A 13,673-nucleotide genomic window follows, 5' to 3' on the forward strand; every position below is an offset into this window, starting at 1 on the left:
GTGTGGAATTTCGCCGGTCCAGGAGAATGTTCAGGTTTATAGAATCCATCCGACGGAGGGTCTCTATGTGACGCCCTCGACCAATCAGCGTCACGCAGCGGAGCGGCACAGCCAATCCCTGCCGTGCGTGGACCATCCCAACCCCTGAATCTGAATCATGCCGTTCTGTCGCATTATATAAAGTGGTTGAAATACGCCGGCAAGCCTTGGTCGTGATAAACGCTCAGGGTTGCAGCAGAACACCCGTATTTTTTCTTTCACAATTTAAAACGCATCACCACCCCCCCCCCTCACACATTTCTTTATTCTTTCCAAGTTCAGTTGTTTTTTTGAGGCCAGTTGCATGCATTGTTCGTCTCCAAAAATGGTTTGCGAGACTAAAATTGTTGCGGACGAACACGATGCCATACACGGGACCAAAAAAGATTCAATTATTGTTTCCTCATCGCAGATGTGGACTTCTTCCACGCCGTCCCTAAACCCTCACGAGGAGAAGGATGTGAGGAAAGATCGGGTTTTTATCCGCGAGTTCGAGCGCGCGGACCACGGGGAAGTGCGGCGCATCTTTTATGAGGGGATCATGGAGAGGATCCCCAATACCGCATTCCGGGGTCTGAAGCAACAAACTCAAACCCAGCTCTTATACGCCCTTCTGACACGTGAGTAGGCTAACTTAATCCCCACAATACAACAATTTTAGGATAGACTAATTTTTTCGGTTGAGGTTGTCACGCATTGAAACATATTGGTTTGATCATTAATTTATACTAGGGTATTGGTCCCTTACAAATGGATCTGCCTACTCGTCCTAACACATTAAACAATAGGCTATATCGTAATTTATTAAATGTATTGCATTTAATTATATTAACACATTAAGTCATCAATGTATATATAATTCGTTGCCCTGTGTTTCTCAAAACCGGCACGTGCCTCCTGCAACACAAAGACATGGGCAGAAGCGCATGCAGCATGCATAGCCAGCGGGCCTGCTGTCTACAGATACGATGCGGGGCTTGGACGCATGAATGAATGAATGAAATTGAGGGACTGGCCCGTAGTGCGTGTATTTGTGTATGTGTGTGCGCGCGCGTGCGTACCGGGTCCCATCCCATCACACACTGACGGTGCACGCTCTCCGGCTCAGCATGGGAGGGGATGCGCCCGGCTTTGTTCATCACCTCAACGCAGACTTATTTGTTACAAATATATCATCCTCGCTTTGATATGCTTCAAGTATAGATGGTACCCCTGTGAATTAACAAGCATTGAAAGTATGCATAAAAGCGCGAGGATTCCCAAATCGAAATGGATTGAATTGTAGGCCTATTCATTTTTACCATTTGCTATCTCGATGTGCATCCTTTCAAAACGACACTTGCATCTGTAGGCTAATGCTCACGGTAATAATGCTAATAGCTCATGGTAAGTCACTGTTCAGGTAAAACCACTCACACACACCCATGTGGAGGCACATCCCTGTTTTGCTTTTGATAGGTAGCCTACCGCAATGATCAGAAACCTTGACAAGGTGCTAATTAGAGCCGACTACCACGTAGACTACCTACGGTCAATTCTGCAGACTTGCAATGTTGACAAGGAGCAGGAGATCACGCCACGTCGTGGTGCAACGGGGTACAAGATTATTGCGAGTCAGAAACACGCAATGCTGCGCAGACGATGCTGTCTAAGCTTCTCTCGGTCGCCCCCGTGTGACAGCACCTGTAAAAGTTCAATATTCTCTGTATTGGGTTTGGTAGAGTGAATCGAAGGTTTGGGGTATTTAGTGGTAGGTTTGTGTATAGGCCCAACGAATCAACTGCCAGACGCAGGACGTAACTGATTCCTCTGACTGACTGATTCCTCTGACCGTTTTAGCCTGCAAAGTAACTACTGACACCAACTGATCATGCACGATGTGTTGCCTATTTAATGTCACTGCTCTGTTAACTCTGGTAAATTCCGCCCCAAATCAACATTTGATTCTCTTTTCTGACAGGTGTCGTTTATTTTTCTTCCTTATCTCCATAGTCATGTGCTTTGTTGTGACCAAATCCCTCGCGCTGACCAGCTGCACGCCGTTCATTCTCATGGCCGCGCGCTACTTCTACAGCAGGAAAGTTATCCTCAGCTATCTGGACTGCGCGCTCCACACGGACATGGCCGACATCGAGGCGTATTACATGAAACCCGCAGGTAAGGGGCCGATCGGGGGCCAGCAGCCCTATGACACCGGAGGGAGGGAACGCAACCCCAGCTGTAGAGAGGAATGCGCGTTCTCTTTGTCAACAGGGGGCGTTTAGTAGCCTCTAGAGCCACTGCTCTGATCAGATATGCAAGGCGGCCCTCTACGCTCTGATTGGTTAATGGGGGTGTGTGTGTGGGGGGGGGGGGGGTATTGATTAGCTGGAGGAAAACTGCTGATACTGACACTCCCTCTGCAGTGCACAACCACGACAGGCTCTGTTTCCCCAATTACAGTCCCTAATTAGAAAAATCAATCACCTTGCCATGATCCAAAACATGAAGCGACCTGGGAACACGATAGGTCCAACCACACACACACACACACACACACACGGTAGCATCTTAGGGGGTGGTGTGTTCTCCCAGGAAGCTAGCCTCGGGTGATGCCCGGCAGGTGTGCGCTAAGCCTAGTGAATCGTCCCTTGTTTCTCTTCACCTTAGTTTTGTCACGCCGGTAATCCGGTGTCCGCACGCCGTCGGCACCGCCGTCACGCCAGCCGGTCGTTATTTCCGCGCGGGCCGGGTCGGGCTCCACTGCCCTCAGAGAACGGTCATGATTACGACGGCGCGGACAGAACGGGCTCGAGGACACAGACACACTCGGGCTGCACCACGGAGCCGGTAGATAGATAGGTGTTGTCGACGTGTTCGTCAGAGTGTGTGTGTGTGTGTGTGTTGGGGGAGGGAGCGGGGTCTGTGTGTATGATTGGGAAGAAAAGCAGTGCTTGTGTTTAAGAGAGACATATGGAGAGTGTATAATGTGTGTGTGTGTGTGTGTGTGTGTGTGTGTGTGTGAGTCGAGGCAGGCGAGCTGTTCAGACACCAGGGAGACTGAACACCATTGCAGCAGATGAGCAGACCGCGTTAGCGTCCACAAGCCCCAGCTAGCCCAGGACAGGGACAGGGACACGGGGACAGGGAAACGGGGACAGGAGCTGACCGATCAATACCCTTATTTCCTCTGTGTGTGTGTGTGTGTGTGTGTGTCCACTCTGTAATCACTCGTTCCCCTGTCACTGAAGACCAGCTGTCATCTCAGTCCAATGTTCTGTTTAAAGGTGTGTGTGTGTGTGTGTGTGTGTGTGCGCGCGTGTGTTTGCACAGGGACAAAAGAGACCAGTGGGTGGGGGGGCTTAAGCAGGCATTTTATGACAAAAGGGGAGGGGCTGTGAGCTTTCATTCAAACAAGAGTTGGGATGTGGCATTCCTCTGACACAATCCACCAATAAACACTCACGGTTTTATCAGCGAACCAATCAATCAACCAATCAATCAACTGATAAATCACTAGATAGCCCCCCCCCCCCCCCCCACACACACACACACACACACACACACACACACACACACGACTACATCTTGCACAGTTATGTTAATCTACAGCACATTCAGTGGGGAACAATCACTCAAGAGTATGAAGAAAGAGAGGGACAGATAGAAAGAGAGAGAGAGAGAGAGAGAGAGAGAGTGTGTGTCCAGGTCAAGGCCAGTCCCACACAGGGGCCTGCATGTCTAGACGGGAGAGGTCACCTGGAGGCTAGCCTCTCTCTCCTCTCTCCTTCTCTCTCTCCTCTCTCTCTCTCCTCTCTCTCCTCTCTCCTCTCTCTCCTCTCTCTCTCTCCTCCCTGCAGACACACGTGAGTGTGTGAGCGCACTCTTTTCCAGAAGGCATGGAGAGAGAGAGAGGAAGAGAGGGAGAGAGAGAGGAAGAGAGGGAGAGAGAGAGAGAGAGAGAGAGAGAGAGGGAGAGAGAGAGAGGGAGAGGAAGAGAGGGAGAGAGAGAGAGGAAGAGAGGGAGAGAGAGAGAGGGAGAGAGAGAGAGGAAGAGAGGGAGAGAGAGAGAGGAAGAGAGAGAGAGAGGAAGAGAGGGAGAGAGAGAGAGAGAGAGAGAGAGGAAGAGAGGAGAGAGAGAGAGAGGAAGAGAGGGAGAGAGAGAGGAAGAGAGGGAGAGAGAGAGAGGAAGAGAGGGAGAGAGAGAGAGGAAGAGAGGGAGAGAGAGAGGAAGAGAGGGAGAGAGAGAGGGGAGACTGCCGGCTAGCTACTGTACCTCCAACGGTACCTGCTGCTTATTATAACTCTGCTGAAGGAGAGGAAGAGAGAGAGAGAGAGAAAGAGAGAGAGAGATCGAAAATGGGAGCATTGCATGGGCATATGGGGGAAGGGTTTGCACCTCAACAAGGCTATATTTGACACAGTGTGTGTGTGTGTGTGTGTGTGTGTGTGTGTGGTAATAAGGGTTGCTGGGTAGACAAAAGGGGTCTCCCAGGGGAGCCCTCATGCCCGTCAGCTGAATCACCTCCAGAAATACTAAATTAATGTGGCCCTCTCTCTTCCTCCCTCTCTTCCTCCCTCCCTTCCTCCCTCCCTTCCTCCCTCTCCCTCCATCCCTTGTTTGTCACCTTAAGAGGGAGAGAGAGAAGAGAGAGAGAGAGATGAGGAAGAGAGAGACGAGAGAGAGAGAGATGAGGAAGAGAGAGACGAGAGAGAGAGAGAGACGAGGAAGAGAGAGAGACAAGGAAGAGAGACGAGGAAGAGAGATATAGAGGAAGGAGAGAAGGAGGGCCTGACGTTTCACTTCAGCCCCGAGCCCACAGGAAGCGCACAGCCGCACTTCCTCCTCTGACCCCGCCTCTCTCGCCGCACGGCGCAAGCTCATTCGCTGAGGAACGAGTCGGCGGAAGTGTAGCGCAGTAGGCGCTGTCGCCATCGGCCCGTCACAAAACACCGTGAATCGATACTAGAAGAAGAATGAACTAGCGCAGGGAGAGGGCGAAGATGACAGCGACATTAACGTCAACGCCGTTAGCAGAGGCGCTGGTGGGCCCTCCCGGCCCTCCTCGGTCAGACGGGGGTCTCTCTCAGACGGGGGTCTCTCTCAGACAGGGGGTCTCTCTCTCGTGGTCAGGGGGGGGAATCTATGGAGGTGATCTGGTAGGGGGTAGGTGTAGGATCCTTGTCGTAGCCTCTGTGACACACACGCACACGCGCACACACACACAGTGGTAGCTCTCAGGATCCTCATGACTCCTCCCAGGCTGTGTGACACACACACACACACACACACACACAGGCTCTCTCTCATACACACACACACACACACACACACACACTAACCCTGTATGTGTGCTCCATTACCTCACAGACATTAATCATGATGGGGGGTTGCAGCATAGGCTCGGTGCTATTCGTTTTAAAGCCATCACTGTGTGTGTGTGTGTGTGTGTGTGTGTGTGTGTGTGTAGCTGCAACGTACATGTCAGAACATCGATTCACTCAAGTAAAAATTCTAAATGTATGCGTGTGTATGAATATTTCATATCTTATGTTTGATGTGTGTGTGCGCCTACATGCGTGCGCATCGCGCACGTGTATGAATATTTCATATATATCTTATGTTTGCTATGTGTGTGTGCGCCTACATGCGTGTGCATTGTGTGTGTGTGTGCATGTGTACAGATCAGGCCTATGTATGTATGTGTGTGTGTGTGTGTGTGTGTGTGTGTTGCTGATCTCTTGCTCCTGCTCCGATTAGTCAGGTGAGTTGACAGGGGGGGACGCTGATGTGTTCTCATGACAGGCAGATCCATACTCCAGCATGCACTCTGCTCCTGGGGAGGGGTCTTTGAGTGGGAGGGTGGGGGAGGGGGCGACACAGCAGGTATCACATGATATCACTTCACGCACCAACACAATGCTGCAGGACCTTCACACCAGGAATCACACATCAAGAATCACTTATTAGGAAATGCACAAGAGCATTGTTGCGCAATCCCCACGCGGACACACAAAGGCCTAACGTGCACGCGTTCACTAACGTGCACGCAACAAGCTTTGGTAACGCCTGCCATGAGCTTGAACTCACACTATACACGCTGAGCAGACCACTTATAAGCTTTTGAATAAGCACACACACACACACACACACACACACACACACACACACACGCACACACACACACACACACACACACAGTGCTAAGGGAGGCGTTTGCCTAGACAGTCCCCCGCCATGGTCTGGGTTATGTCTAGACTCAACGCTTCTCAACAGAATTAGCCTGCTGGGTTTCAACTGACAGGAAAGACAGCAATCATGTTAAGCTCCATGACAGAGAGAGAGATAGAGAGAGAGATAGAGAGATAGAGATAGAGAGATAGAGAGAGAGAGATAGAGTACTGTATTGCTGTAATATGCCAGAAAAAAAAGTGACTTGCTGATGAAATTCTTACGAGGAGACCAGTACGAATGACTCCCTCCAAGCCTAAAGATTTGTTTCTCAACCTTCAACCCCCCCACCCCCCATCCGCCATCTTGGCTCAGTTTAGCAGTCCCTCTCCCTTCAGAACATCGCTACGGCAACCTCCACCACACCCTCCAGGCTGAGGGTGACAAATGACTGTCCTCTGATCTCTCTCTCTCTTTCTCTCTCTCTCTCTCTGTGCTCAGAAGAGCTCACCCCCCCCCCCCCCCTCGCTCACACACAGTAGAAGGGTGTGTGTGTGTGTGTGTGAGTGTGTGTGTGTACCCCGTCCCTCTGAGATCTGTAGAATCTCTTCACTTCAAAAAGAAATGGTGTGTTGTTTCTTTTCCGCACACACACACACACACACACTCACACACACACATACACAAGCATTCAAAGACATCAGGGACTTGCTTAGCCCCGAGGGGAGTTTCAGTTTTGCAAAAGAAAAAAAATTGGCTGGCATCACAAATAACAAATTTTGCTGACGTTACGCTTCTAAATCTAATTTTAGCTCCTTAATAGACTAATTGTAGTTAATCACAGTTGCCGCATGTATAGACTATTCATTCAGCTTCTTCAACCCTGTACTGAAGCTCTGCTCTCTCGGGCTGAGCTGCAGACTGGATCAACATCTGCTGCAGCGTCAGCCTCGATCTCCTCATCATTATTCCCCTCCCGAATCTCCTCCTTAACAATATTTTCATACAAAAATGTCACGGAAAGCCATCGTTTTCGGACAGTTCGCTGACGCTAGCGGTCCCGAGACACACCGTATTCTGACTCGTCTTAACCCGTCTGTCAGACAGGCGGAACCGTCATTCTGATAGTCTGGTACGACCATCCCGTTCTCGCGAGATCACGTTCTGATATTGCGGAGCGAAGCAGTGAGCTCGCGAGATCGGGATGGTCATACCAGGCTATCATTCTGTCCCACAGAAGCCCGGGACTGAACTCAACTGTAGGCTACCTGTGCAGCCCACTGCGTCTGCTCAGTTTTAAGGGGGTGATTTATTTACGTTAGAGCTCCATTAAATTGATTATTTGATTTTTTCGAGTGGTGGTTTTGTGTGTTCTGTCCCGATTGCTGGCACAGGTTCTGCTCTGACAGATGGTCACACACACACACACACACACACACACACACACACACACACACACACACACACACACACACACACACACACACACACACACACACACCACCCCCAGGGACACAGGAACTGCAGACCTGTCTCTCTTTGTCAAGGAAGGGAGTGAACCTGCCATGTGGCCAGAGGCAGGAGCAGCCATTGGTTAAGAACCGGTCACACACTCCGCCGGACATAATGTCGGAAATGCAGGCGCGGCCGTTCCAATGCTGAAACGTCATTGTGAATTCACCTCACCCGTCACATAAGCAGTTTTTAAACCCCTCACAGAAACCAGGTTCTCTCTCCCCCAACCCACCCCTCCTCCTCTCCACCTCCTCCCCCTCTCTCTCCTGCAACCCACCCCTCCTCCTCCTCTCTCTCCCTCAACCCCTCCTCCTCCCCCTCTCTCCCCCAACCCACTCCTCCTCCTCTCCACCTCCTCCTCCCCCTCTCTCTTCGCAACCCACCCCTCCTCCTCCTCTCTCTCCCTCAACCCCTCCTCCTCCCCCAACCCACCCCTCCTCCTCCTCTCTCTCCCTCAACCCACCCCTCCTCCTCCTCTCTCCCCCAACCCCTCCTCCTCTCCACCCTACTCCCCCTCTCTCTCCCCCCCAACCCAACCCTCCTTCCTCCCCCTCATCTCTCCCCCAACCTACCCCTTCTCCTCCTCCCCCTCTCTCTCCCCCAACCCACCCCTCCTCCTCCTCTCTCTCTCCCCCAACCCACCCCTCCTCCTCTCCACCTCCTCCCCCTCTCTCTCCCCCAACCCACCCCTCCTCCTCCTCTCTCCCCCAACCCAACCCACCCCTCCTCCTCCTCTCTCTCCCCCAACCCAACCCTCCTCCTCCCCCTCTCTCCCCCCCAACCCTCCTCCTCGTCCTTTCTTCCGTCCCTCCCTCCACCTGTGGAGATGATGCGTCTTGCCGGTGTTCCGGCTGCACACGTTGGTGGTTGCCGCGGCGACCCTGCGGATGATGTTTGTTATCCCCGCAGGAGAAGCCCGGGGGCGGAAGCCTAATTCCCCACACAGAGCCCCGCCCCCAAATCGCTCACGACACTGAACCGGGCATAACACATTATGATAATATCACCACCACGGGTGTGTGTGTGTGTGTGCCTGTCGGGTTGTGTGACGTAATGTGCATATGTGTGAGAGCGAGAATGTGTGTGATTATATGTGATCTGTGCGCATGGATGTGTGTGTTAGCGCGGGACTGAAAATGTGTGTGTGTGTGTGTTGGGGAGTATGAGCAGAGGAACAGTTTTTTATTTCTGCCAGTCGGACCGTGAGTAGTGAAGTGATTCGGTCACGGAAAATGATTCAGTCATGGTTAAATCAAATCAAACTTTATTTAAATAGCACATTTCATACACAGAGGCAACACAATGTGCTTCACAGAAAGTAAAGGGACACACACACACTTATATATATATATATACTAATCCTGTCACAGATGAAAGCTTAATAAAATCTAATACAGGTCTGATTCTTCACTGTTTCCGATGCAGATTAATAGATGTACTGAAATCTTGAATTGGAATGATATCGTATAGGTGTGTCCGGCGGCGCTGTGCTCATCCTAACATGAGCGCTACCGAGCGTTGTGCGATTTCCGGTGGACGCCCTCGCCAGCGGTGCTCACGCTGATCTTGATGCATACCGCACATCACACACACACACACACAAACCGACTTCCACTGTACCTCAACCGCTCACGTCAACAGTTAGAAAGAAACATGACAATTCGTCGGCCTGAGTGATAGTGGTAGTATTAGTAGTGCTATCCCGGTCATTGGTGGCCATGTCTTGGCGTGGCGTGCGAGCGATGAAGGGGTTAACAGCGCTGTAGGTTGCCGTCGGGGTCTGTCTGGTCACTGCTGTCGGAGGGGGGGGGGGGTCGTTCATGTGATCTACTGGGCCTCTGAGGTCTGACAATGGCGTCTCAGTGAGCCGCGGGGGCGCGAGTTGAGGGGGCCAAGGGCAACGCACACACACCACCTCTGGCCTCCACCCTATAGGGTCAACTGAGGTCGCCTCTGGGTTTTACATTACAAGCTGTGATGGTGTGTGTGTGTGTGTGTGAGAGAGAGAGAGGAGGGTAACTGTTGGGGGATGACTGTGAGCTTAACTAGGTCCATATGGGGGTGTTGTTGAGCGTGTGCATGTGTGTGAATGTGTGTTTGGGGGTGACAGAGTCTTACCCCCCTCTCTCTCTCTCCTCCCCACTCTCTCTCTCTGTCCCTTTCTCTCTCCCCCCTCCCTCTCTGTCCCTCTTTCTCTACCTCTACCCCCCTCTCTCTTTCTCCCTCCCTCTGTCTGTCTCTTTCTCTGGTCCCTCTCTCTCTCCCTCTTTCTCGCTCTCTCTACCTCTACCCCCTCTCTCCCCCCCTTTCTCTCTCCCTCCCTCTCTTTCTCTCCCTTTCTCCCTCTCTCTACCTCTACCCCCCCTCTCTCTCTCTCTCTCCCTCCCTCCCCCTCTCTCCCCCCTCCTCTCTCTCCCTCCCTCCTCCTCTCTCTACCTCTACCCCCCCCTCTCTCCCCCCTCCTCTCTCTCTCTCCCCCCCTCTCTCTCTCTCCCTCCCTCCTCCTCTCTCTACCTCTACCCCCCCCTCTCCCCCCTCCTCTCTCTCTCTCTCTCTCCCCCCCTCTCTCTCTCCCTCCCTCCTCCTCTCTCTACCTCTACCCCCCCTCTCTCCCTCCCCCCTCCTCTCTCTCTCTCTCTCCCTCCTCCTCTCTCCCCCCCCCTCTCTCTCTCTCTCCCTCCCTCCTCCTCTCTCTACCTCTCTCCCCCCCCCCTCTCTCCCTCCCTCCTCCTCTCTCTCTCTCTCTCCCCCCTCCTCTCCCCCCCCCCCCTCTCAGGGTCTTGTTTCTGGGTGGCGGTTCTGGAGGGTCGGGTGGTGGGCATCGTGGCGGCGCAGGGGCCGCGAGGACGACAACGCCGTGGAGCTGCGCCGCATGTCGGTGGACGCGCGCTACCGCGGCAAGGGCATCGCCAAGGCGCTGGGCCGCCGCGTGCTGGAGTTCGCCGTGGTCAACGACTACGCCGCCGTGGTCCTGGGCACCACCGCCGTCAAGATGGCCGCCCACAAGCTGTACGAGTCCCTGGGCTTCCGGCGGACAGGGACGAGCGAGGACCACGCGCTGCCCGGAACCACCCGCTCGCCGCTGGAGAGGCTGTTCTTCCAGATCCGCTACCACCGCTACCGGCTGCAGCTCCGCGAGGAGTGAAGGGATGGAGAGAGAGAGAGAGAGAGAGAGAGAGAGGGAGCAAACGACCCTCCTCCACCGCCGCGCCCCTATAGCCCCCCCCTCTAGTCGTCTGCTCCTCCTCTCTGACAGCTTTATTTATTTGGTATCATTAAAGTTCTTTATTCCTCTTTTACTATCACTCTTACTCTTTCTACTCATCTTAAGCCACTAACTTTTTTATGGTTTGTTTTTTCTTTTGTATTCTTCCTTTTACATTTTGGATTTAGTGTTTTATTTACTCCCGCCCCCCCACTAGTTATTTATCCCTCCTATCGGGTTGTAAAATCCACCCCCCCCCCCCTCAAAAACCCTATCTGACATCCACACCTCTACCATGCCAGTCTGACTGACATCATCAACAGAGAATTTCCTTTGTGTCCCCGCGTGTCACGTGATCGCGATCAATTCCGAGCTGTCCCGCCAGTCCTCTCTCTGTCCCTCCCCCCTCTCCGTGTAGCCATTACCGCAGGCAGCCCCTCCCACTGCTACTAGCCCCCCCCCCCCAACCACCACCCAGGCCCCCTCAGAATTCCAGAATTGTGTGATGTCGAGAAGAGAAGGATGAGCCATATAATTAGTATGACATTCCTGGAGAGAAGAGTGTTGATGGGGATTGGGTAGAGGCAGCTCCCTTGAGAGAGAGAGAGAGAGAGAGAGAGAGCGAGAGAGAGAGAGAGAGAGAGAGCGAGAGAGAGAGAGAGAGAGAGGAGAGGAGTGGGCGGTTGAGGTATACAACACTCTGACTACTACAGTAGGTCCAAACACCAAAAAGAGCTGGGCAAAGATAAAGCAGCATAAGAGTCCATATTGAAGCACAGCAAGTCTCCTCTCGCCTGGTAAAGAGAGAGAGAGAGAGAGAGAGAGAGAGCTGGAGAGGACATGCCCTGAGCATCCTGTGGGGACAGGAAACAAACACGAGGCATTTCCTCCTCCTCTTCCTGTCATCTGACCCCTCGCCCTCCCTCAACCCCCCTCACCCCCCCTCCCTCCATCTTGTGCCCCCCCCCCCCGTCCAACCTGCATGGGAATTGTCGAGAGGCTCTCTGATTGGTTGGGATGACAGGAGGCTAGAGCTTACTTGCTGCAATGTCACACTGATCTCAAGGCAGTATTTATGTGAGTGAGTGTGTGTGTGTGTGTGTGTGAGCGAGTGTGTGTGTGATGGGGTTATGGTCAACATAAGTTACTCCAGTGGCCTCCAATAAGTGTTAATTAAGCATTAATCTATTTCTAATTTCATCATGCCTTTGATGCATGAATACACACATGCATTTTTCTTGAGCTATGAGTAAAGTATTACCTAATACAACATATAAGATTACTGATTTCTATGTGTACTCATCAATTGTTTCCTAATTGAATCAAGATAAATTTACATTTTGAATATGTTTGGTATTTAATTGAGACTAGTTTAAGAGATTTTATAATTGTTAACATTGACACATTACTACATTGAAGTGTGTGTTGTGTTGATATTGCTCCAAGTACAAAGTAACCACAATCTATATCATCATTGGGAAGAAACACAATTAGCAATATGTGTACTTAACATAAGTATATGCACCAGAGCACAAATATAGCAGATTTCAATATTATAGACACAACAGAATATCAAACAACGGCATTAGTACCCTTCTGTGTATGTGTAATGTGTATACAGTTGGCCTTCATGTAGCTAAGATACCCAAAAGACCTTGTCCCCACGGTAACCTCTCTCTCCCCCTCCACCCCCCCACCCCCCCTCACCCAGCAAAGAGAGGCGACCGCAAACACTAGGAGCCCAGCGCGCGTCGTACTTAGTTTAAACAAACAAAACGTGACAAAAAAACAACATTAATATAGATGAAACCAAGTGGACAAAAAAAAAAGATGACCACCATGAATCCTCATCCCTGCCATGACCTTCCCTCCCGATCTGACCCCCCCCCCCCCCCCATTCAAAAATCTGACTGCAACCCTGGGCCAGACACCCCCCCCCCCGCCTCCCCCCCGAGAACCTCCCCATCTCCCTCGACCCCCCCCACACACCATATCTGCATGCGCCACAAAGCCTTGCTGTGCTGCTTTGAATCCATTTGAGCTCGTAAAACCCCCTCCCCCCCTTAAACCCGCCACCGGTCCCGGCGCTACGCTGTGATGTCATCAAAGCAGTGAGGCGCTCCTTTGTAGCCGTAGGACTGAAACGATGCCATGAGGAGGAGAGGATGCACGTGTGTGTTTTCGTGTGTGTGAGAGTGTGCGTGTGTGTGAGCGTGCGTGCGGAGGTGCTGCAGACGATTAAACACACCCATTACAAGTGGCACTGCCTCGATGACATCATGCCGGCCAGCAGTCGAATGCAAAAGCAATGCAAGTGTGGCATGCCTCTGTAGCCAGTGTGTGCGTACGGTGCCTGCCCTGATTAAAACTAGTACGAGTACAATTACGTGAAAAAAATATATAAATAAGAAAGATAGTACGCTTCTTTTTTAGATGAACATATAAACTACATTGTGTGTTTCTTTGTTTGGAGAAAAAAAAAAGGACCGTTTTTTTTGCATGAAATGTGTCTTTGAATGCAAATGAATTAGAGACACTTGTTATCATGTGTAAAACCGTGGAAATGCATCATAATGTTCTTTTTCATATTGTTGCTTTACAAATCGTGTTAATGCTATCCGATTGGTTCTCTGCATTGCTGATGGGGGAGGGGCTATATCAATCATTGACAGTGAGGGGCCTATAAGAGCCTGCGATTGGTGGACAGGGCTGTCATCTGCCACTGATTCTACAGACCAGATGTCACATGTCACATGACTCTGT

General features: G+C 51.6%; 1 protein-coding gene across 1 annotated transcript; it reads left to right on the forward strand.

Annotated features, from left to right (window-relative positions):
- Positions 1 to 343: 343 nt before the first annotated feature.
- nat8l (N-acetyltransferase 8-like) lies at positions 344 to 10,850 on the forward strand (the record flags this gene model as incomplete). The annotated part of the gene is given in 4 exon segments (XM_084452307.1): positions 344 to 659; positions 2,032 to 2,196; positions 10,482 to 10,540; positions 10,542 to 10,850. Coding segments are annotated over 4 exon segments (849 nt in total).
- Between the last annotated feature and the right edge of the window lie 2,823 nt (positions 10,851 to 13,673).

The sequence above is a fragment of the Borostomias antarcticus genome (genome assembly GCF_949987555.1).
Source record: "Borostomias antarcticus genome assembly, chromosome: 17".
NCBI lineage: Eukaryota > Metazoa > Chordata > Actinopteri > Stomiiformes > Stomiidae > Borostomias > Borostomias antarcticus.